This window comes from Bison bison, unplaced genomic scaffold (genome assembly GCF_000754665.1).
Source record: "Bison bison bison isolate TAMUID 2011002044 unplaced genomic scaffold, Bison_UMD1.0 scf7180017864230, whole genome shotgun sequence".
Lineage (NCBI taxonomy): Eukaryota > Metazoa > Chordata > Mammalia > Artiodactyla > Bovidae > Bison > Bison bison.
The window spans coordinates 192,329-219,301 of record NW_011494802.1 but is presented as its reverse complement, the minus strand read 5'-3'; the positions used below and the strand labels follow the sequence as shown (position 1 = coordinate 219,301).

The window sequence follows — 26,973 nt, the reverse complement described above, 5'->3', positions numbered from 1 at the left end:
CACATCAAAAGATGCTGAAAAAGCATTTGCAAATATTTATTATCAATTTCTGTTTTTCAGAAATTGGGGGTACGAGGGAGTCTCAAGAGGGAGGGGATATATATAGAGAGAGTTATGACTGATTTGCAATGTTGTACAGCAGACACCAACACAACATTGTAAAGAAATTATTCTCCAATTTAAAAAAAAGAAAGAAAGAAACATTAATAAGCTTAACAAGTTTTTGCCACTGGATGACAATTCTGGGAAGGATAAGGTGGAGAAGGTGCAGTTGCCAAAAAGGTACAATTATGGATAAGAATAATATAAACCATAGAGTTCCCACGGATACTAATAATAACAGTTAACATATTTAACATAGTCAACAACCATGATTTGGAAGGAAGAATATATATACACACAACAATATCCCCAAATACTAAAATCTCCTGGGAGAATGCTGCTCCTGCTGCTAAGTCACGTCAGTCGTGTCCGACTCTGTGTGACCCCATAGACCGTACCCAACAGGCTCCTCTGTCCCTGGGATTCTCCAGGCAAGAATACTAGAGTGGGTTGCCATTTCCTTCTCCAATGCATGAAAGTAAAGTTGCTCAGTCATGTCCGACTCTTAGTGACCCCATGGACTGCAGCCTACCATGCTCCTCCATCCATGAGATTCTCCAGGCAAGAGTACTGGAGTGGGTTGCCATTGCCTTCTCTGGGGAGAATACAGAATGACAAATTTAGTCACAACAAACTATTCTGTCAAAGATTTGGTAAATGTGTCTCCACAAGTTGGTAAAAATTATACTTTCTGTCTCCTATTATTCTAATACCATGTAATACTAAAATTAGACTGGTGAAAAGAATCCTAAGAACTGATGAAATATAAGCATACATTAGATACCTTTCAATGAGGTACCAAAACAGACATTTATCTTATCCTTATGCAAAACCCTTGTATTTAAGGTATAATGTTATGTGTGTTTCTGCTGGACACAATCTAAGAAGAATTAAACTGTGCTGGAAATAGTTCACATAATACCATCTAACAACTGTTGGGGAGACCACCATTTGGGACCATTGTCAAAAAGTTGGACTCCACGAACCTGGAAAAATGAAGGTTGAGATACCTAATTTAGCAACTTAAAAACCTCCTCGAAAAGAGAGCATTAAAAGTAAATGAACAGACATCCACATACCAAAGGGAAAAAAAAAGAACCTAGACACTGACCATATTTTTCACAAAATGGATCACAGACCTAAATGTAAAACACAAAAGTCTAAGACTTCTAGAAGGTTAACAGCTGACCCTACTCTTTCGTGAAACCCTTTCTTCACTTGGCCTCAGGAAAGCTTCCTACATCACTGACTGTGTTCCCTTTGCTCAATTCTCATCTCCCCAATTTATAAAGGTTGGAATGTCCCAAGGGTAAATCCTCAGACTTCTCTTTTCTATCTATATTCACTCCTTTAGTGATCCCAACTAGTCCCATGGCTGATGACACCAAAATTTTAATTTCCAAGCCCCAGCTCTCCCACCTCCCACCCCAAGGAAATCCAGATTTCTATATCCTGCTACCTACTTGATATCACTTAGATATCTAAGCATCATCTCAAACATAACATGTCCAAAATTGAGCTCTTGATCTTGTCCTCTAAACCTACCTCCAGTTTCAGTACACAGCATAACTATTCACCAGCATCTCTGGTCAAAACCCCGGGCATCTTCCTCAACTCCTCTCTTTTAATTCACATCCCACATTTGATGATCTGGCAAATCCTGTTGGTCCCATTTCAAAAATATGCCTGAAATATAACTACTCGGCATCATTCACTGCTGCTACCTAAGCCAATACCTGGACTAATGTGATAGTTTCCTAACTAGTCTCCTTAGTTCTACTTTTCCCCATGAACTTTCCCTACTGCCTCCCAAGTCTGTTCTCCATGTTGTAGCATGAATGATGCTTTTCAAGGTTCAGATGGATTATGTCACTCCTCCTCTGAAACCCTTGGTTACTTCTCCCACTTAAAATAAAATCCAAAGTCCTTACTCCTTGGTCTACAAGGTTTCACATGACCTGGGTACCCTAGACCTTTCTGATCATATCTCCTATTGCTTTTTCTTTCCTAAAAGGGAGCTAAACACACAATAAACACCTGCAGCAAATTATCATGCTAGTATGCTATATACTTCAAACACTGTCAATCAACACCACTATATACTTAAAACATTGTCAAACAAGACCATTAACAGTTCTTTATATGCAGTAATATTGTCTCCTAATGCCAGGCTCATCTAGAACTCACATCTCCTTTGCTGTCATGTAGCATGGTTTTCCAAATGTCTTCTTCTCTCAAGGATAGTTGGAATGTAACTGAAACTCTTCAGCACATTGCTTTGAAGAGAAAAATGTTGTATTAAGTTTGTGAAACAAACATATAATCTTCTTAAATAAACATCAGCAGAAAAAACATTGAGATACATGCAAATTCCTTGAAATCTGAGTATAAAAAAAGAAGAGAAATTAAACCACAAAACTGAACTGCAAAGGCCTGGGCAAAATGTGCACAACTCTTTAAAAATGTTTAGGAATCTTTAAGCTGTCATGAGAATGCTGCATTTTGAACACTGTTAGAATTATTCCTCAATGCACTGTAGTGGTAGTGTGTTAATCTAGCAGTATGAAGTGGGCCTCTCTTAAGCATTTCCTGGACTCAATAGCTAGCAGTTGTCACCTTATAAACAAAGATTTCTGTGTTTTTGTTTGTTTGTTTCCCACACTGCACAGCTTGCAGGATCCTGGTTCCCTGACCAGGGATTAAACCTGGGCCGTTGGCGGTAAGAGCGCAGAATCCTAACCACTGGATCGCCAAGGAATTTCCAAAGATTTAGGGGTTTAAAAGTGAAGCTTTTGAGCTACAAAAGTGGACAATGGCAAGGGCAACAGCACCAACCAAAGCACCACCTGGTTTCTGAGTCCTGTTCTACAGGACCAAAAGCAGCAGCTCCCACTGGCCAAAGTTTTATCAGTTTAAGTATTGAAAAAAAACCACAAAAATAGAAAAGACTGTAACTAACCCAAACACTTCATATTCATGAAAATCTAGGAGTTCCTGAATAGTAACTTTTTAAAAAGCATGCATTTATCCCACCTTTTAGAGTAAATGAACAGCCCTAGTTCTATATTATAGAAGAGTGCCAGCACATAAAGAAGGAATTTCAGAATTAGAAAACATCATTTTGCACAAAACGGTTGATTCAGCCAAGGGTCACCAAGGGCTAAAATCGTTATGTGAATGGCTGATGGGAGTCTGTAAACTGCCAAAGAAACACTATCTGTCATTGCAGGGAGAACCTAAGGACATCATAAAGAGATAAAACCCTATCATCTTAATCCAACTGCCCATCTTAGCATCATTAACAGTGGGCCAACCAGATGTGACTTCTGATGTGATACACTGTGAAATTCAGACATCACCTCTGCTTGGTAATCAAGCAAAAAATACTTTCCTTGGCTCCATCAAACTATTGGATGTGATTGCCAGTTTACAGGAAACACAGGGGATAGACATCACAGGAAGCAATCAGCTCATCCAAAAGTTGGTTCTGCAGGAGTTCTCAGTAAGTCAGTGTTATTATTATTCTAAAAGGAAAAAGAAAAGATAGGAACTGTGCTAGATTAAAAGAAATGAAAGGAAATAATCAGATACACTATGCATACCAGACTGCATATTAGTTTAAATAAACCAGTTAAAAACGTATTTTGGAGATAATTGGAAAAATCTGAATATAGTAAAATTAGATGAGATGAAAATTTACTGAAATAAAAATGTTTAAAACAAGCAGAGTAAAGAAGAATATGAATAGTATGATTTCATGGTGGTTAAACAAATACATGCATACACAGATATGTGAAGGAAACATTCAGAAGAATATACACTATGATATAACAGTGATAATCCTTGGGTGACAGGAGGAAATTTTTCTTATCTTTGTTCATCCATATATTCTGATTGTCCATGATATGTTAAAAAGGGGGGCCTAGCATCAAGTATCCCTAAGAATATTAGGCCAAATAGAACAAGCAAACTCAAAAAAAAAAAAAAAAAGATGGAATTCTCTGGCGGTCAGTGGTTAGGACTCTGCACTTCCACTTCAGGAGACACAGGTTGGATCCCTGGTTGGGAAGCTAAGCTCCCACAAGCCACACAGTGCAGCCACACGGTATAGGGGGCTCCAACAGCACCCCATGACTATAAGCAGGATTCTTGAGTTGAACTATCCTTTACCTTCTCTCTCCTTTGAGACCCTGTCTACAAAATGATCTTGGTGGCAACTGGTGCATCTCTCCTAAGATGCAACTGTTAGTCTACGTGTAGGCAGGGATATTTTTACTCTACTCATTTTGTTATTAAGCTCTAGTCCAAATCCATAATGACTTCTGACAAAAGTACCTTTGAGAAAGCAGCTGAGACCAACCTACAAGCACCTGCCTGCCTCATTCATAAAACTCCTCAAAGGTGATGTCTCTCTAACATACCAAAAACTAGGAGTACAGACATAGAATCAATGACCTGGCCTGGCTTGAGGCCAACAATGGGCAGGTAAGGACTGAACCTCATGTTTCAGTGATCTAACCAGGGCTTTTTATACAACATTTAAGTACACAAAGGCTTCCCTGGTGGCTCAGCTGGTAAAGAATCCGCCCGCAATGCGGGAGACCTGGGTTCAACCCCTGGAGAAGGAAAAGGCTACCCACTCCAGTATTCTGACCTGGAGAACTCCATGGACTATACAGTCCATGGGGTCACAAAAAGTCGGACACGACTAACTTTCACTTCATTTAAGTACACAAGGTGATGATCAAGGCTTGGAACAGTTATTTCCTATACATCCCAAGGATGTCAAGTGATTAACTTAGGTCAGAAGTGGGCTATGATGGAAGTCATGTCCTGACACAATCTCCTTGATAATTCTTAGACAGGATAGCAAGGCAGAATTCATTCTTTGATTGTGGCAGATGGATTTGTAAGTTCTCACAAGGAGGCAGTAAAATTTAGATAAAAGATGAAAGGTCTTACATAGCTTCTAGATTCTTTAGGACACTGGTACAGGCCCTTCACATAGTTGGTATTCTGTACAAGTTAATTATTCTGAAATTTGGTCCTGTTTTCTGAGGTATTAACAACCCTTCCAAATCAGTCTTTTGAAAACTTAATTAGCCTACCAACCACCACAATCCAAATAATGGGCATAGATTACTAAAAAGCATTTGAACTCAATAAAAACAAAAAACAACACCTTAAGCTACGTCTTGTTCACTCTATATACTGAGAGAGACAGGTAGACTTTATAAAAGCCAGCCCCAGCACCTTGCCTGTACTTACTGTCACTGTAATTACTGTCTAAAAGATACTCTCAGCACTTGAGTCTGATTTTTTGGGTCTGCTCCCATACACTGTTTTTTTAGGGCTCTTTTCCTTTGACTCTGGCAGAAGAGTAAAAGTGACTGATTTTATAGTAGGACAGGAAAACATATTGAGCCGTATCCAGTCCCTGGCCTGGAGACTGCTACACTCTAGAGCATGGTCTTGCTGGGTTTTAGTCATATCACTTGCAGTAGCCTTCACAACTGGTACTGGGAAACCAGAGTCTATAGCACAGCTGCAAAGAAAAGTGTCACAAAGGTTCCAGGTTTTAACAACCAACTAATAACTTTCAAAAGATATCTGCTCCAAAGATTTAGTATCACCCAGTTGTTAAAATCCAACTTTACTTACTCATCTATCCTTAATGTTTCAAGTTTTCTCCAAATGAACTTGGAGAACAGACTGCACTATTTTTAGGAAACTTATTTAAAACTTACTAGACAGGGCTTCTCTGGTGACTCAGTGGTAAAGAATTCACTTGCCAATACAGGAGATATGGGTTCAATCCCTGATCCAGGAAGATCCCACATGCCACACAGAGCAGCTAAGCCCCGGCACCACAACTATCAAGCCTGTGCTCTAGCACCCAGGAACCGCAACTACTGAAGCCTGCGTGCCTTAGAGCCTGTGCTCTACAGCAAGAGAAGCCACTGCAATGAGAAGCCCATGCACTGAAACCAGAGAACAGCCCTCACTCACTGAACTAGAGAATAAGCCTGAGCAGCAACGAAGACTCAGCACAGTCAAAAAGAAATACAAAAATAAAAAAGAACAAAAGACCACCAAAACAGAAAAAAAAACTTATTAGGCAAACTCTATTAATTAATACACTTTTAAGACATTATTAATGTAAATTGTGTGCTTGCTAAGTGGCTTCAGTCATGTCTGATTCTTTGCAACCCTATGGACTGTAGCCCGCCAGGCTCCTCTGTCCATGGGACTCTCCAGGCAAGAAAACTGGAGTGGGTTGCCATGCCTTCCTCCAGGGAATCTTCCCTACCTAGGGATCGGACCCACATCTCTTACGTCTCCTGCACTGGCAGGCAGGCTCTTTACCACTCGTGTCATCTGGGAAGCCCAGGTAATGTAAGGTAAATTTTGATAAATAACATGTGAGGAAAAAGCCAGTTTTACTCTTTAAGTGACTCACTCAGTTGCTTAATTACTTTTACAATAAGATCTTAATGATACTTCTAGCTACCAAGAGCAGAAAACTCAATTTCAGAGTTCCAGGATATTTTGTTTTGAACAATTTTGTTGAGATATAATTCACATACCATACAATTAATCTATTTAAAGTGTAAAGCTGGTTGTTTTTTTTTTTTTTTTGGCTGTACCACATGACATGCAGGATCTTTTTTATAAAAATACTTATTTGACTGTGTCAGATTTTAGTTGCAGCATGCAGGTCTTTTGTTGTAGTGCCTGGATTCTCTAGCTGTGGCCGGAGGGTTCATTTGCTCCACTGCATGTGGGATCTTAGTTCTTTGACCAGGGTTCGAACCCACTTACCCTGCATTTCAAGGCAACTTCTTAACCACTGAACCCATCTTAGTTTCCAACCAGGGATCGAACCGCAGGCCCCTACAGTGGAAGTCCCAAAGGTTGTGTTTTTTTAAGTATATTCACAAAGTTGTACAACCATCATCACAATCAATTTTAGAACATTTTCATTACTGTAAAAAGAAACCTAAGGCCATTACACCTCATTTTTCCCTTCCATGAGCCCCTGACAATCACCAGTCTAACTTGTGTATGTGCCTATTCTGGATACTTCATATAAATGAAATCATAAAATGTGGCTTTTGTACAATAACTGACTTCTTTCACTTAGCTTACTGTTCCTTTGCAAGGTTCACCCATGTTATAACATGTATCAATTCATTTCCTTTTTATGACAAAATAATACTCCAGTGTGTGGATAACCATTCATCAACTGATGGACATTTGGGTTGTTTGCACTTCAGTACCTTTGTCAATAGTGCTGTTATGACATCCCTTTTTGCATTGGCGTTTGTTTTACTTCTCTTGAGTGGAACTGTTGGGTCACACGGACCTCTTCTCAGCCTTTTAAGGAACTGTTTTCCAAAGTGGCTACATCATTATACGTTTCTATTGAATAGAATGAACTTTGGGGTCAGACCTAGATAGTTTAGTCATCTACTGAATACGTGATCTAAGGCAAGTCATTCAACATTTTACATGCCTTCCTCAGCTCTAAAGTGGGAATAGTTATATCTACTTACATCTACTTCCGAGTTGTTCTGAGGATTATTATTAAGCTTAAATATATGCTCACAGCATATATGCCTGTGAGCTCACAGCACAGTGTGTGTTATTAAGCATAAATATATGCTCACAGCACAGTGCCTGGCACATAGTAATTCAAGAAACGGTGCTATGAATAACACTTCTCTTCAAACCAAGGCTGCTGATGTGCCTGTCAAACACTGCCTAACTCCTTAATTTTTCACTAGAACTCTTCGATTGCACTGATCATACTGTCATTTTTTGGTTACATGTCTCTCCAACCAGACCATAAGATCCTCAATTTATCTTTTCGTATTCTAGCATGGAGCACAATTCCTGGCTCATGGCAAGCACTAAGTAAACCCAGAAACAAAGTTAGGTAGAAATGAAATAAAAGAGTGAAAGACAGGGTGGTAAGAATAGACGGGGAGAGAAAGGAAAGGAAGCCTTCCTGAATCATCATCCTTTCTCCCACACAAGCTGCTCAGGCCTCATAATACATTTTGTATGTAACAGTTAAATGCATAGAAATTCAATTTCTCTTCTGGATTATATTTTCTTTGGAGTCAAGAGACTGAGACTTATTCATCTTTATAACCTCTGTAGAACCTAATGCCAAGTTTTGGTCATAGAAAGCCCTACTATAAAAGTTTACTGAATACAAAGACTTTGCACAATTGATTAGCTCTGATTTTATCCCTAACAAAGGATCCATCAAGTGAGGGAAGGAGTATGCTTCAATTGAATAGATGCAACAAGATACAAGCTGAAGGAAGTACCCTTACTTCTAGCCCTCAAAGGCTGTAATTCTTGAATAATCCATTTTAAAGCAAGCCCTGAGCATCTGCTGAGTGCCTACTCGGTAGCAGACACCCATGTGTTAAGACACAGCAAAAAACTCCCTTGCTCTATGGAGTTTACAGCTCAGCAGACAGCATTTGCCTTCTCTCCTGAAGGTTCTAATCTCATTCATACTCCAGAAGTTTCATTTCTGCAATTGCTTTATTCATTCAATAAATATTTATCAAACCCCACTGTGTCAGGTCTATTCTAGGTACTAGTGACATGTCCCTGGTGGCTCAGACGGTAAAGCGTCTGTCTACAATCTGGGAGACCCGGGTTCGATTCTTGGGTAGAGAAGATCCCCTGGAGAAGGAAATGGCAATCCACTCCAGTAGTACTGTCTGGAAAATCCCATGGACAGAGGAGCCTGGTAGGCTACAGTCCATGGGGTCGCAAAGAGTCGGACACAACTGAGCCACTTCACTTCACTTCACTTTACTTCAGTGACATGGTATATATAAAAAAAGGTCTCTCTCTGCCTTTCATTTATCTTATATTTTAACGAATTCTATAAAGGCACATTTCCCAGTCAATTCTGTGAAATGTCATCTTGTAAATGTAAGCTTAGTCATGTATTTAAGTTTAAAAAATAAAAAAAGAATGAAGTGGTTTATGATGAAAATAGAACTCTACTACCAACCCCACCCAGTCTCTAGTCTCCCTTCCCAGAGGCAAGCGTGATCAAATCTCTTAGGCATTCCTTCCAGTACTGACCTCAATTTTCCTACATAATATGCATATATGACTATTGCTTAGCTATCAAATTTTATGTTATTTATAGGGCTTCCTTGTCGGACACGACTGAGCAATTGAACTGAACTGGTGGCTCAGACAGTAAAGAATATGCCTGCAGTGTAGGAGACCTGGGTTCAATCATAGGGTCAGGAAGATGCCTTGTGGAAGGAAACGGCAATCCACTCCAGTATACTTGTCTGGACAGTTCCATGGACAGGGGAGCCGAGAGGACTACAGTCCATGGGGTCATAAAGAGCTGGACACAACTGAGCAACTAACACTTTCACTATTCAATTTCGGTCATACTGCTATCAGACAACTAAACTCTTCCATTCCTCCTGTTCCACTTCCTATCTCATCCAGTCCTCCAACACAATTATGTCACATTTTGTGTTTGGATCAAAATGATAAGTCATAGAAATTTCAGAAATAAGTAAGCTCTCCTAAGGAGAGTAGAGTTTTCTAGGCAACAAATATAACCTAGTTTCTTGCTAGGTTTCTGTTTTCTCTTATATACTGGGGCTTATAGGTTTTTAGTTCTTAAAAAATATCACCTGTTTCAGAAATAGACTCACAGACACAGAGAACAGACCTGCCAAGGTGGAAAGGGGTGGGAAAGGGATGGGCTAGGAGTTTGGGGTTAGTAGATGCGAACTTTAATACAGAGAATGGACAAACAACAAGGGCCTACTGTTAAGCACAGAGAACTATATCCAATCTCCCGGGACAAACCATAATGGAAAAGAATATACAAAAGAATGTATATATGTGTATAAGTGAGTCACTTTGCTATACAGTAGAAATTAGCCCAACATTGTAAATCAACTAAAATTTTAAAAACTTCTCTGAATTGCCTTTAAAAAAAAAAACTGTTTCAAATCACAAAACAACTCATTTAAATATTAAGCTTCCCATATAATGCTGTCAGCTCCTAATGCTAAAGACAGCCTTCTGTGTGTATATTCATAATTGTATAATAACATTTTACAGATGAATCTTTCACTAAAATTAGTCTCCCTTTTATTGCTCCCGAGTGAGTGGTAGCAGGGTGTTCTGTTTTTATGAGGAAGGTACCAAAATGTTAAGAGTGAGTAGAAAAGTAAAAACCTGGGTTAAGTTCATTGTAAAGTATCTGGGGATGCACCAAACGATCTCCATGGGAAAGCTGACATTAAACTGGTAATCCAAATGAAAAGAGTGCTCAATTCAGTTTGGAAAGAGTTAAACCACTCAGCTCCTTTTCTAAAAGATGACTGCCCATCATTAAAATAGTAATGATAGATAAAAAATCATCTTAGATTCATTTACATCCATTTTTTTTCTCTATAATGTGTGGGAAATATTCTAATTTACAGAAGCATAATCAATAGCAGGAAAAGACACAGTAAGATTAGCACTAAAGAATGGGAACATAAGAATAAATATTATAAAAATGAATAGCCATCCATCTTTCAGCCTTGCCATGGCAACCTGGGTCACTAATCTTTAAAGTTTGTTTCCTGACTTGCTAGTTCTGAGAGAAAGCAGTTTCTACCACCAGAGGAGCAAAAAGTCAGGCTCTTCCTCTTCCCTTTTTGCTGCCCCTACACAGATGAACATTGAAGGAGCAAATAGGATAGGAGTGGCTACTTCAAAGGCCACTCAGGCTGCAGTGGCACGTGCGCAGCCCTTCCCTCCCTCTCCTGGCATTACAGCTGAGTAAGGCAAGAAGAAGGGGAGAACTCACCTGTCAATCCTACTATCCAAGATGCCATTTCTCACCCAGTATCAGATGGGTCATATATGTTACTGAGACCAAATATAAATGCCAGTACATAAAACCAACTCAGAGGAAAATCTACCTAAACTTGGGTCAGTTACTGTTGTTATCACTCCTAAAATTATTCACACATCCTTGGTTATAAAATGTTTATCTTCCATCTGGTTAACTAAACTTTTCCACTCGAATTCAAAGCTTTCTAAGGGCAACAACCTAAAAAATAGTGTCCACTTTTTAATTAATGCTGTCAGACTGAGCTTGGTGCTGGAAGGAGGGTAAAAGCAGCAAAAACATGGGTCCTATCTTCAGTCAACTTTCAACCTACGAAGGGAAAACAAAGCCTAAAATAGCTTGACAAGATGGTTAACTTCAGACCTTAAGTGCAAAGGCAATCCAGTGAGTGTTTTTTTTAAAAACAGATGTTCAAAGTAGTCCAGGATTCTCAATTAGATTCACTGCTCTAAACCAAGTATTCAAGATTCCTCTCGCCATACTTCACCCCAACACACTTACAAGCAGGAAGAGTTTCAAGACAGTCAATACAGTACAGTACAGTCCAGAGCTTTCATTCGGCTAGGGCAAAGACCTAGGGAAAGCACGATCATTCCCGGATACATTTACTTCCACAAAGTCAGAGGTAGGGAGGTGGGGAAACTGTCAATGCCATTCCTAACTGGAAGGAAAAAAGTTCTCTCTATTCAACTGGCTAGGTATGAGGCCTGACATCTTCCCCTGCTTGGGGAGAGATGCCCTCTCTTGCTCTCTTAGTATGATAATTATTAGAGCAACAGTAATTAGCAATGTTGAGCATCTCTGGGGAAGGGCAAAGCAATACACAAGGTAAAAGGTTTCATAATGCAGAAATCAGAAGCTTAAGAATTATTATTAGGTGCATGGGTCTTTTAGAATTTTTAAATTATAGTTTTGTCTGGATATATGCTCAGGAGTGGAACTGCTGGATCACATGGTAATTCTATTTTTAGTTTTCTGAGGAACCTCCATACTGTTTTCCTGAGTGGCTGCACCAACTTACATTCCCACTAACAGGAGGGGGAACTGTGGGGTCCCCTTTTCTCCACATCCTCTCCAGCATTTGTTATTTATAGACTTTAATGATGGCCATTCTGACTGGTGTGAGGTGGCACCTCATTCTGACCATATAGTTGTTATTTACTTATTTATTATTGAAGGATAACTGCTTTACAGAATTTTGCTGTTTCTGTCAAACCTCAACATGAATCAGCCATAGGTATAGTAAGGACCCTGATGCTGGGAGAGATTGACGGCAGGAGGAGAAGGGGGGCGACAGAGGATGAGATGGTTGGATGGCATCATTAACTCATGATGGACATGAGTTTGAGCAAACTCCGGGAGATAGTGAAGGACACGGAAGCAAGGCGTGCTACAATCCATGGGGTCGCAAAGAGTCAGACATGACTGAGCGAATGAACAATAATTAGTGATGCTGAGCATCTTTTCATGTGCCTATCGGCCATGTGTTTCCTGTTTCCTGTTTGGAGAAATGTCTACTTACGTCTTCTGCTCATCCCTTCATTCACAGCAGCACTATTCACAATAGCCAAGACATGGAAACAACTTAAATGTCCATCAACAGATGAATGGATACAGAAGATACGGTACATCTATACAATGAAATACTACTCAGCCATAATAAAAGAACAAAATAATGCCATTTGCAGCAACATGGATGCAACTACAGTTTATCAGACTAATAAGAAATATCTTATTTCTGAAATAAGTCAGAAAGAGAAAGACAAATACCATATGATATCTTACATGTGGAATCTAAGCTATGACACAAATGAACCTATCTATGAAACAGAAATGGAATCACAGACATGAAGACTCGTAGTTGCCAAGGGGGAGGGACTTGGGGAAGGGATGGAGTGGGAGGTTGAGGTTAGCAGATGTGAGCTTTTATGTCTAGAAAGAATCAACAATAAAGTCCTACTGTATAGCACAGAGAACTATATTCAATATTCTATCATAAACCATAATGGAAGAGAATTTCAAAAACAGAATGTATATATAACTGAATCACTTTGCTGTACAGTAGTAATTAACACAGCATTGTAAATCAACTATACTTGAATTAAAAAAAAATGATTACTACACATTTCTCTCAGTCTTGAATACTGCTACACAGTACACTGTTATTCTCTAACCCACAAAGTGAAAGAAACAGATACAATGAGTCACAAGGGTCACTTCATATTGCCATATTTCAAATCTATGCAGAATAGAGCCATGCATGAAAAGCAACAGAGAGGAAAACTACAAATAAACAAGAAATGAATTTTAAATTAGAACACAAAAATTACATTCAAGCTAATTCTAACATCAGCACTGGGGGAAAAAAATTTTTTTACTTGCTAATATAGTCTTAGAAATGAAAAGTGGAAAAGAAGCAAAGTTTTGTGATAGGACAGGCTTGGGTTTTAACCCCTGTTCTTCCATTCATAGACCATGAGACTTTGGCCAAGTGAGCTTTAATTTTTTTCCTTATCTGGAAATGGGTGTAACACCTATGATATAGGTTATTGCAAAGTTTATATGATGTATGTAGAAAACTTCACATTGTCTGGCACTAAATAGTTAGTAAGTGGTTATTCTTAAAACATGTCAAAGAAAACCTCCAGAAACTGGCATAGCCTGTAACTGGGAAAATCTTGCCAGCATTCATCAATATGAAAGTGGTTAAATAAATCATTGCTATTCTTTCCTATGATCTACTTATTATACAGACCTCATGAAAGTTACTGACACAGAAAGACCACAAATATACATAAAGTGAAAAAAAGCAAGGTGCAAAATAATAAATATAAAAAGGTCCCATTTATCCAGGAATATATACTGTTAACAGTAATTATTCATGAAAAGGATAATGGGACTGGGGGTATTTACATATTTTATATTGTCTGCATCTTCAAGCACTACTCGCATAACTGAAAACCAATAACAAAAGAGAAAAAAGTATTACCTGTATAATTAAAATAAAAAATTACTCACACAAAGCACCCCAGATACTGATTTAACCTTTCTATCCGAAACACTGTCTTCCTAAAGTAGCTCATGGTCTGACAGTCCTGAAAATCCCACAGACAGACTTATTTTAGGTTTCATCTGCCAGCCAATCCAATACAGCCAAGGCAAAGCTGGGCATGGCCCCTGTAACCACAACAGTGGCTAGGAAGTAGGGGAATGGGGTGCTAGAGTGGGTAGAGGAGAATGAGGTAGAAGAAATAATGAGAAACAAAAAGCTCAGTGGAAAAGGAGCACCCTTCTCTATTTCATACTGTACTGTTGAGGTTACAAAATGGTCTTTGCCCACACTGGTAGGCACCTATTGTGACCTCAGCCATCTATATATGCCATACAGCCAACCTTTCCGTGAATGTCAGCTGCTAAGTAAGGATGTAATTTATGTAATTTCATTTAGCAGGCTTTTTACCTGTTCAGGGTTACTCTGCCAAATCTTTCTTAATATTGAATTATATCACCTTGGACAGATTCCAAAACTATTTTTCTCATCTCATTTTATTTTGCCAGACACTACAAACAGTCCAACACACATTAATAAAAACATCCCTCAGTAAAAAACAAAAAGTACACCTACTTCAAAAAGGCTTGCTTTGGGAAGTTAATTCTAACACTAAAAGATGACTCCAAATCCATCTAAATCAGCTTGTGAAGCAGCCTTCTGTTCAAAGAAATCACAGCTACTTAAGGAATGACTATCTTCAAAAAAGATTATTTCCCAGTATATTAAATCATTTGTGCTTCCAAAATGATTACAGTGAACATTACGTGTTACCATTGAATGTTAGCCAGCTCTTAGATACTAATGATAATATATTCTTTTATGTATTATATTATATTGAAACATCAATTCAAAAAATTCTTTCCTAATGTGTCACTTTAACATTATCATTCCCCTACACAGGATCCATCAACTGCTTTCTGCTACTTATAAGATTAAAAAGTCAAATTTCTCAATCAGGCATTCAAAGTCCTATACAATCTGTCCTGGCCAATCATCATTACCAACATCTTCCAAAGCCTTTTGCTCTAGCCAGCTATCAACTTCCTGTTCTTTGAACTCACCTTTATCTCCCTGCATTTTCTCAAGTCAACACACTTCCAAAATCCTACCTGAGGGCTTCCCTAGTAGCTCAGTAGTAAAGAATGTGCCTGCCAATACAGGAGACATGGGTTTGATCCCTGATACAGGAAGATCCCACATGCTGCGGGACAACTAAGCCCGTGCACCGCAACTATTGAGCCTGTGCTCTAGAGCCCAGGAACCGCAACTACGGAAGGCCCTGTGCTCTAGAGCCCATGCTCCACAAGAGAAGCCACCTACTGAGAAGCCCGCACACCACCACTAGAGAGTAGCCCTCGCTCACTGCAACTCGAGAAGAGCCTGCACAGCCAAAAATAAATAAATAAAATGATAAAACAACAACAACAAAACCCTACCTGAATTCTGCTATCTCCCAATACTCAACTCAAACCTCAAAAAAGCTAGAATCATGTTCCCTAAGAACATTTTATCAATTGTTACCACAGTGGTTTAGGGGATCATTAAATAAAATCCCTTCCTCCCAGCTACCTATCCTACCCACTTCTGGAATAATTAAGAAATAAGACAGAAAAGCCAAACAGATGGAGATCAAACTGTCAGTTTTATTACAGGTAAAGCCCATGTTTTAAAATGTAACTTAAAGGCATAGCAACAATGTCTTCCTAAAACTTCACTACAGAATTGAACTAATTTACTGGCTCCATCACAGTCATAGTCAGAAAACCACAGGTTTCCCCACAGGGAGGTCTGTTTATGGAAAAGTTAGAGGAACAGGCTACTGGTGGCTGGCTATTCAGCAAAGGGAAGAAGAGACAGAATGAGAGGTAGGCCTGACTAGTTCCCTGCCCACATTCTCTAATAAGATCAGCTACTCCTCCCCAGAAAAAGACACACCAAGGGAATTACATGGAGTGGTATACCTCTGCAGAGAAACATGAGTCTAGGCTGAAAGAGACTTCAACCCTTCAAAAAACTGCCTATATAACTTTATCAGCAATTTATCAAACAAAGACCTATGCCACTTCTTCTGTAGATGCCTTAAAATGTTATTTTTATGTAAGACTTTTACTGTGTTTACATACTATGTTTATCATCTCCAAGTAGATTTTAAGCTCCTAGGGGGCAGCATGTTAAATGGATTGTCCACAGGCATAGAGGCAGTAAGATTCAGAGTGAGGAGAGCAACACTGTGAGCCAGATGACAAAATCCCTCGTGAACTGAGGGGAGTGGGATGAGAGGAATGTCGGTGCCAGGAGTTTTAGTGGATTATCACAAAGAGGAGTAAAGGACAGTGTGGTATAAACCTCAAAGACAGGTTTTTACATGAAGGTGTTAGAGCAAAGGTATGAAAGTTACAAGAGTAAGAAAACGACAATGCTACTATATACATACATTAAAAAAGTAAAAGCAAAGCAGCTCAATTTTTGTATCATTTTTATGCATAGTAAAACATCCACCCAGTTGTTGGGACACAGAACTCTTGAATGGCAATTAGGAATCACTACAAGCAGATAAAAGGTTTCAATTAATATATAGAACTGGAAAATTATTTCAAGCTATCAAACCTTATAGACCTGAAAACAACAAAAATAACGTGATTAAAATGCAAAGAAGAAATGAACTCAAACACTGAAAAGCAGGCACAAACTGAATTGAACTGAAAAACCACAGACACGTGTACCCCAATGTTCATCGCAGCACTGTTTATAATAGCCAGGACATGGAAGCAACCTAGATGTGCATCAGCAGATGAATGGATAAGAAAGCTGTGGTACATATACACAATGGAGTATTACTCAGCCATTAAAAAGAATACATTTGAATCAGTTCTAATGAGGTGGATGAAACTGGAGCCTATTATACAGAGTGAAGTAAGCCAGAAGGAAAAACACCAATACAGTATACTAACGCATATATATGGAATTTAGAAAGATGGTAACAATAACCTGGTGTACAAGACAGCAAAAGAGACACTGATGTATAGAACAGTCTTATGGACTCTGTGGGAGAGGGTGGGAAGATTTGGGAGAGTGACATTGAAACATGTAGAATATCATGTAAGAAACGAGTTGCCAGTCCAGGTTCGATGCGCGATACTGGATGCTTGGGGCTGGTGCACTGGGACGACCCAGAGGGATGGTGTGGGGAGGGAGGAGGGAGGAGGGTTCAGGATGGGGAACACATGTATGCCTGTGGCGGATTCATTTTGATATTTGGCAAAACTAATACAATTATGTAAAGTTTAAAAATAAAATAAAATTTAAAAAAAAAAAGAAAAACCATTTCTTAAGATGGCAAACAGACTCGTCCACCTGGCTTTTGCGGACGATGGAGGCAGAGGTGCCCAGGAGAGCACACGGAGAGAAGACAGGAGATTTCAGATGCCGTGGAAGACGAGTTGCAAATGCAAATGTACAGAGACTAGGCAAGGAGCAAATGAGTGAAGTGCACTGCATGGAGCCACAGGCCCGGAGCAAACACACGCCCCTCCCAGTGATCTGAGAACACTGCCCCAAGGGAACGGCCACCCAGTGCAGCCAGCTCATTCCCCTGAAAAAAGCTACATTCAGATTCTTAATATAGAATATTACCCTTTTATTATTGGCAACGACTATAAACATTTTCAAAACACTTTAAGGACTAAATAAAACATGTCAGCAAACCAGATTTGAACCACAGATTGCCAGTTTGCCATTGCTGATTTGAGGAATGAACAAAGAAAAAGCCACCAAAGCACCTAAAAAGAGAGACTGAATGATCAGGACAGAACAGTTCACTGAAGCAAAGGCAGAAGGATTTCAATAGTGATAAACAGGAATTTCAACTAAAAATCAAGGCTGAAAAGTATCCAAAGAATTCAATTCACAAGAAAGTTACTGATGAAATAAAGGCCTGGAAGAGACAATAAATGGCAGCTAGCTACTTTGCAGCAAAATACTTCAGTAAAATGTCATTTTTGAGAACCCACAGAATGGATAGTTCAGAAAATCTTGCTAATCTAACAAAATTTTCCACATATCCCTGATTAAAAATAAAATAGACCTTGGCTTTACAAATACTAAAACTAAATAGTTAAGCTTTTCTGAAGAAAAGAAAAGAATAAAATCTGAATAAACAAACGAACACTCCCCTTCCTTCTCGCAAAATGCGGTCACTGCCCCTTATTAATCTGAAAACAGATGATTTCATACTGTAGCATGAAGAACTATCCTCCTTTTTTCTCACAGCCACCTCTGGAGATCACTTACCAATATGTTCTGCTTAATGCAGTATCCCTTAGGCCTCAGCAGACTCTGCAGAGACCACAAAGCTCAAATCTCCTAAAGTGCACTGGTTGACTCAGCACACACGGGGCCTCACCAGGGTTCAGCACCTGACACAAGGGCGGACCATCTCACTCCTCCTTACCATGGGGCAGCACACTCTGATGACGCTCCAACCCTAGAATGACAGAGACCCACAAACGATGTGACTTAGGGACACTCAAAGACAACCTGACAACAAGAATCATTAAATAGAAGCAAAGAACAACAACGATAAATTCCAGGTGGGAAGAAATTAATCGTGAGATGCTCTCTGAGAAAATCTGAAAGTGGCAGAGAAATTGAACATGGTCAGCGAAAAAGACAATGGACATATTAAGACAAAGTTGATTTCATGGCCATGTCTCCAATTTCAAGAGAATATGATTTCATATAATTTTTGCTTTCTAATACCTGGTAACTTGTTAATTGTATAACTAAATGAACTTAATCATCATTTGTTCCATTCTCTTTCATATTAATGGTTTTATAAATTGAGAAATCCTTTGTCAGCCACGTACACAATTTGAGATTGGATAACTGGCTGCCGTATGTATCAAAGCAATAGAGGCTATAACACTGGTATAGAGACACTTACAAATAAATTATGGAGTTGGGATGAGAGAAGGTGTAAGCAAACAGTACATGCTAAGGCAGGAAGTCAAACCATAGACCAGAAACACCTGGGGAGGGTGAGAGAGACAGAACCAGGTGAGTGAAAGAGTCTCCTAAAGCACGGAGGCACGTGGCTGTCTGAAAGCCCAGCTACAACTCCTTAATCCAGGTTTTCAACTCAGTACTTCTGAGCATCAGCTGAACTCGAGGACTGTCACAAAACAACGAACACCAGCAGTGAACATGTTCCTCTACAAAAACAACTCACAGCTCTAACATGTCTCCTGAAGTGACAGCCTAGGAAAGGATGCATTGAAATCTTCCCTTTCAACTCTCATCTGGGCTCGAAACACATCACCTTGAAGCGGCACATGAGAGCCTGTCCTACATAGTGCATGGTTTACGACTTGCTGTGTCTAGTTCTCCTACACTCACTCTGCCTCTAATCTAGCCCTTGTTTTTCTTCTTCCCCTCTCCACAAAGTTTTGGCTCTTGCATAGGAAAGTCTACGATGCACTAAATACTCACACGCTGTACTGTGTGGTCCACATGCACAACTGGACCTCACTCATGTCGGGGAGTTTCTCAGTAAGCCAGCCCTGCAGAGCCCTAATTACACTAACAGCCTCCAGGCAGGACCTCTGGCCCTTCAAGCACAGGCTCTGGCAATGTTATGCTGATTTTTATCACATGAAGTGTTATTTTCTTTTCCTGGAGTTTGAGGGCAAGGAGTTAATATAAAGGGCTCATAAACACAGTGAGATTTTCCCAGCAATTTCTCAAGAGTTGAGAACAATGTGAGTCCAATATAACAGTTTATATGAAATACTTTTTTTTCCTTATGCTTCTTGTTAAGAAAATTTGGAACAAGGACATGGTTTGGAAACAACTGTATTTCTTTGCCTTAAAATTAAAATGCAATCTAAAAATGATTAAGTTTAAATACATGGACATTAAACTGATTAAGCTCTCGTGACCATGTGTGGTTAAAAATTTTGACTCTAGAGTCTCATCATGGTGCCTGAACAGCATGATCTAGATACTCTTGTGCTGCACAGACCCCTGCATAACATGTCAAAACACATTACAACGTTTGCTTCTCCTTCTAGACCAAGAACTGCTTAAGAACAGAAGCCAACACTTAATGTTCTGCTACACTAAGCCCAACACAGTGCTGGGCACATATTAAATATTAAAGAAACACTTCTGAATGGAAAGACATGATACTCAATCTGAATTCAGAAGACAAATTCTGCTATCTCTGTGCTCAGTCACTCAGTCATAGGCAACTCTGCGACCCCATGGACTATAGCCCACCAGGCTCCTCTGACCATGAAATTTTCCAGGCAAGAATACTGGAGTGGGTTGCCATTTCCTTCTCCAGGGGATCTTCCTGACCCAGGGATTAAACCCATGTCTCTTGTGTTTCTTGCATTGGCAGGGGGGTTCTTTACCACTGTGCCACCTGGGACACCAAGGAGAGATGTAAATCTCCCTCCCTTTGGCTACTCTCCGAAGGATTCCAAATTAGTAATAACTACTAAGTAAGTTCTTATTGCGATCAGTTGCTCAGTCATGTCCAACTTTATTACCCCACAGACTGTAGCCCACCAGCTACTCTGTCCTTGGAATTCTCCAGGCAAGAATACTGGAAGTGGGTAGCCACTCCCTTCTCCAGTGGATCTTCCCAACCCAGGGATCAAACCCGAGTGTTCTGCACTGGAGGCAGATCCTTTACTATCTGAGCCACAGGCAATCATTATTTAGTAATAACTACTAGTAATTAGCCCTAGATGTATGGGCATTTGGTAATGTGATAGAAGGCTGAGTAACCAATGACCTGTTAAAATAGATAACCGAGGAAAGGAATAAGCCCCTAGAGAAGCAAAGAAAATACAAGTACTTTATAGACTCTGAATTTTTGAGCCCTCTTAACATGCTTGAGACTTAAAACAACTATTGTATAAGGAACAGAAATGTCAACCCAGAAAGGAAATGGTCTTGCCAACTACCTTTTTTACTTTCTTTCAAACCCAATAACCTTAGGACCTCCGCCAAGAAGAAGCCCGAGATTTCAACATTCAAAAAATTTAATAACTGTATTGAGCCCTAAACAAAAATTTATTCATGTTAACTTCAAAACTGGGTTTGTTTTCACTATGTGCATAATTACTGTCATGAGCAACCTAAAGTAGCTGCTTCTACCCTGTGAACTCTTTTTAACTAAAAGCGTGGAAGAGAGTGATTCTTCATTGCAATACTGAAGCCCACATTCAGCTTAACAGCTCTGAATGGCACTGCTGAAAGGAGCCTTTAAAGCTCATCAAATCTAGGAAATTCCCTGGTGGTCCAGTGGCTAAGAATCTGCGCTTCCACTGCAAGGATCATGGGTTTAATCCCTGGTTGGGGAACTAAGATCCTCCAAGCTGCATGATGTAACCAAAAAAAAAAAAAATCCTCCTCTACCAGTTCCACTGAGCATCACTTGGCTTGAGGCATAGAGAGAGCTAACGCCAGAGCGAGGCCAGAACAGGTCTTAAAGCCAACTGAGGTCAATGATTCACTACCCCAAACCTTCTCTCTGCAGCTACCAAATGTGTGTTTATTGTGATAAATTGTATCAAAGTATCATGCAAATGCAAACTGAAATGATCAAATATAGTAAAACCTCCCCAAGCAGACTTCTCAGAAAAACTGCATATTCTAGTTGACTTAATTTTCTGGTTACCAAAAATTGGCTTTGATAACCAAACCTCTCAATTATTAGGAAAAAGAACACAAGAAAAGGGGAAAAGCAGAATGAACACTATCTTGCTCTTGACGTGCTATAAAGTAGTGATGGTAAACCACAAACAGCCCAGCCCTACCACTGACTGACTGGCTGTGAGGCAGTGTTCCAGCCAATCTCTCTGGAATTCATTTGCACATCTTTAAAAAGAGCATCTAGAACACTAAACATGTTTTCTTATCATCTGCAATGTTCTCCAGAAAGCGCCTACATCCATACCTTCCTCCCATAAAAATTTTTAGTATATGATTATCCCAGGTTGAACTAGACCTAAACAGTAAACCGCTTAAAACATCGAATACCTGATCTCCTCTACAAATACTTTTAACTCTAATGAATAATGGTTTGGGTTCATAAAGGAACTATTCAGAGATCTGCCATGGTTTAAAACATTTTAGGCCATACAATGGGGTGGGAGTGGGGGAAGTTGTTCAACTAGATGGAAGAAGCTTTCCAGACCCCTCACTATATCCAAGGAGTTCGAATTTTGTGTGTTACTTATCATGGTTTTGCTGTTCAAATCTGGAAGCTCACTAGGTCTTTCTCCTCAAAAAGAAGACAGCATAACGAACACATATTAGTTCTTTTCACAAGAACCATACTACTGAATCCCTTTATGTATTTGCTATGTTGCTAAGTCACTTCAGTCGTGTCTGACTCTGTGTGACCCCATAGACGGCAGCCCACCAGGCTCCCCTGTCCCTGGGATTCTCCAGGCAAGAACACTGGAGTGGGCTGCCATTTCCTTCTCCAGTGCATGAAAGTGAAAAGGCAAAGTGAAGTCGCTCAGTCGTGTCCGACTCTTCGCAACCCCTTGGACTGCAGCCTACCAGGCTCCTCCGTCCGTGGGATTTTCCAGGCAAGAGTACTGGAGTGGGGTGCCATCGCCTTCTCCGTTTATGTATTTATATGCTACCAAATACAGTCATGAGGTTATCTCCCCCTTTTTTGTTTTTTCTGTATTATAGTGAAATATACATGATATAAAATTTACCATTTTAACCATTTTTTAGTGTAGAATTCAGTGGGAGAAGTTATATTCATACTGTGCAACCATCACCACTATCTACTTCCAAAACTTTTTCACTACCACAAACAGAAATCCTATAACCATTAAGCAATAGTTCCTCATTCTCCTATCCTTTGTTTTTTATAATTATAACCTCAAAAGCCTTAATAACTTTCAAACTATGGTATGCTGCCACCAGGTGGCAAGAGAGTATCATGGCTGCTCAAGATGGGGAATTGTTTCAAAATAATCCAAGTCAGGTTACAGAGGGAGTAAGCAGAAGTGTAGATGAAATAAAATTGTCAGTCTGGTAACTGTTGAAACCAGGTGATGGTTATACAGGGATTTGTTATACTAGTCTCCAAATCTATACACATTTTAAATTTACTATAATAAATATAAAAAGTGTGCCTATATTACAAATATAAAGATTTCACACCTTTTTTAACCCTTGAAAACAAAATATACCTGTTACGTATATTTTTATACATATATATTTCCAAGGTATTTTTAAAACCTGGGAAAATATTTTATACCTAAGTATTGATTATGCATTAATATTAAATCTTATAGTTAGACAGATTTCCAAGGTTACATCTTTATACTAGTTAACAAAAACTTTGTGTTATACCCAACTAAGCCTCATTGCTACAAATGTGAAAAATCAAATGTATTAGTATTCAACTTCTACATATATGCAGAAATAAATTCATGAGAAACTACAAATGCAATACTGGACTTTAATCTCAATTAAGAAGGTTTTGTTTCTTTAATAATAAGCACAAATTAAAAGGAGGCTCTTAATCATCTCCAGAGAAATGAAGCTAGGAGGCAAATAAGTCAATTTAAACTTGTACTCATTTTCCTTAATTCTTGCTTTCTTTCCAAAATTGCCAGTTGACCAGATCACAGAAAAGTCAACCCAGTAATTTTTAATTTTTCTAGCATCAGTATAGAGTAGAAGCTACACCTGGTTAAATTTTTTTGATATTTGGCTGATTTAAAATAATTTTTTTCAACCATATTTACTGATATTTCAAAATATAATATGCATTCTTCTGCTTTGCAAAACATTAAAACTAATTTAAAAGTTTTCAGGATACACAAGCATCATTAACATCAATTTTCAACTTCTGACGTCTGCTGCTGTAGAATCAAAGAAGAATTAGACATTTCCTTTCCTGAATGCCAGGCTCTTGGGTTTTCCCTTCAATGACCATCCTAAGCTCTGACTTGCAAGGGAAACTGTCTTCCCTTCTGAGCTGAGAGTTTCTCTTGGCCTCTTCCAGTAATTCAGCTCCCCGCCTACTGAACTCGGTGAATCTAACAAATGCCCATTGCTTCTGCTCCTGGCTAGCTCAAATGCCCCACACCTCCATGGGTCCAGAACAGCTATATCCACATTGTGCCAGGTATGAAGACCAACAGACTGGGCTGTTTTGACCATTGTGTTGATCTATTTAATGATGGATGTATTTGAGTATTCTAAGATAAGGGAATCTTAGCAATAAGAGTTCAATCTTCCTGTTTTACAGAAGAGTAAAGCCCAGGAAGATGGAGTGACCTAGCCAAGGTCACAGGATTATTTAGGGGCATAAAGACAGTCCAAGTGCTTTCTGCACTACTTACATGAATATTCACATTCTCCAAGATTATCAAATGATAAGGTACAAGCTGACAAAACCATTGAGAGGGACAAATTTTACCCAAATTCTTTAAATTCCTTCTAGGAATAAGATAACAAAATCCTAAAACCTGACTTCTGCTGGGGAAACTTGTATTAAGATAAGACCAGCTTGATTACAGGTATTTGCTTTCTCCCAGAACATGGAGGCAATGTACAAACCAAAGAGGAAACTCCTCAGTGGTCTAGTGCTTAGGATTTGGCATTTTCACTGTCATGGCCCAAAAATAAAACCTCTTTGTCAAACATCGGGAATGGAATACTGTCCTCATTTGGTGTTTTGAATACTTAGTATTATGAGAATAAATCTATTATCATGGTTTTATTAAGTTGTGATCACAAACCCTCTTAAGAGTTTCCCAAGAATAAAGAATTATTTTATATTTAACACCTTGGATGCATATGAGAGAGGGATATGTGTGTGTATTAGAGAGTATGTATACATACTCCATCACATACAGATCACATAAAACATTAACTCTAAATACTCCATGCTGCTTACACAGAAACCCTTTCCTTCCACTACCACTAAGTAAAAATTGTTCACTTTAGAGGTTTGTGAATTTTTGAAATTTTTATTTTCATATTCATCTTCAACTACCATGTAAAATGCGAAGAATGAGTTTTAACTGATTTCAAAGTTCTTTCAAAAGGAAACAGAGAATTATTCAGTCAGGAAATCTGTAAACACAAGATTCTCCAGTGATTGGTAATGTCAGCACAAGTACTCTTTTACACCTGTGTGTTTTAGGCTACTACTATCCAACACTTTAGAGGAAAAATTTTTATCTTCATGCAAAAAAATTTTTTTAAACTTACAAGGAAGAGAAATTCCATTCATTCACTGAAATTGTGTCTCTTAATACATGAAAACTATATTCAAGGCCCAAACCAATGCTTTCAATTAAAGATCACACATGTAATTAAAAAACCATTTTTCTTGTGGTTTCTTAAGATCATGATCAACTGCCTACAAAATGACATTGAAAATTAAACATTGTAATGATGAATAAATACATTAGAAATATCAATTATCCTACGTAAAGGCATAGCATAACTATTTTATATAAGCACACACCATTAATTATCTGTACACCTTCTCCACAACTCCATACAGGTGTCTGACAAGCAGAGAAGGGAGTGGAGAGTATTAAACACAGTTTGTTCTTGGTGATTAGCAGAGGGGAAGGAGTGGGATGAAGGGTGAAATGGACAAAGGGTATCCAACTGTATGATGATGGATGGAAACTAAATTTTGGTGGTGAGTATGCTGTAGTATATACATTAGTAGAAATATAATGCTATACACATGAAACTCACATGACATTACAAACCAAAATAAATAAGAGATGACACCTTTAAATAAATAAATAAGGAGGGAAGAAAGGAAGAACAGGTTGTAAACCTCATAGTTTACTTCTCCAGCATAAGTGACCACAAGTAGGAAGAAACTAACTTAACTCAAAGCTTAAGGAACCAAACAGAAAATTCAGAGGCAGGAATAAAAAGAACTTTCTTCCATCTCTACTGGTTTAGTCAAATTATCAAGTACAGACACATACTGGAGTACAATTAAATAGAGTAGCAAAAAAGTATGGGGGACCAAGTGCCTGTCCCACACTACCCACGACGACAAGAACTGGGTTGATTCAGACAGTGAAGTAAATTAAAATGCAGTGGTGGGTGGGTGTGTGTGGGTGTGTGTTAGTTGCTTAGTCGTGTCCGACTCTTTGCAACCCCATAGACTGTAGCCCACCAGGTCCCTCGGTCCATGGGATTCTCCAGGCAAGAACATTGGAGTGGGTTGCCATTTCCTTCTCCAAAATGAACTATAGAAAGAAAGAAAGTGAAGTCGCTCAGTTGTGTCCAACTCGTTGCGACCCCACGGACTGTAGCCTACCTACAGGCTTCTCCATCCATGGAATTTTCCAGGCAAGAGTACTGGAGTGGGTTGCCATTTCCTTCTCCAAAATGCAGTGGTAAGAAATAGGTTTTTCCTAGGCCCAGAACACTTAATGGACTGGGAGAGGAACTAACTTAATCAGTGACACGAGCACATATAAAGAAACAAAAGGCCAGCTGAAAGTGGCAATCAGCAATGAGAAACAGATTCTAAAACCACTCTTGTCATGTCCAGCTCTGCCCAGGAGAGACACAGGGAGGAGAGGACACGGACAAATATTCTGGATACCAGAGGCATTTACTGATAAAAGGAAGATTTTCCATCAAGCCTCCTACTACTTAGATGAAATTCTCACAAAAGGAGCTACCTGTTTTTGCTATACTTCCATTCTGTGCATATTCTATACAGAGAATATGTGCCAATATGTGCTACTAAGTGCCAAGCACTACCTAAGCGCTGGGTACATCATGATGGTGAAAACAGGAGAGAGTAACTCCTCATGCTGCTTACAGCCTCGTAGGGAAAACAATTTCTAAAGGGGCTGGGGGGCAGGATAAGGGGACCTGA

General features: G+C 39.1%; 1 protein-coding gene across 4 annotated transcripts in view; it reads right to left on the bottom strand.

Annotated features, from left to right (window-relative positions):
• RNF38 (ring finger protein 38) overlaps positions 1 to 8,799 on the bottom strand; it is an 80,266-nt gene extending 71,467 nt beyond the window's left edge. For 3 of the 4 annotated variants that reach the window (XM_010846039.1, XM_010846041.1, XM_010846042.1), the window contains exon 1: positions 635 to 4,131. In XM_010846039.1, the coding sequence (XP_010844341.1) occupies positions 635 to 689 (55 nt within the window). In that variant the 5' untranslated portion in view covers positions 690 to 4,131. Of the gene's footprint in view, positions 1 to 634; positions 4,132 to 6,924 lie in introns of those variants that run through there. The other variant, XM_010846040.1, reaches the window with a different exon arrangement.
• Positions 8,800 to 26,973: the final 18,174 nt, after the last annotated feature.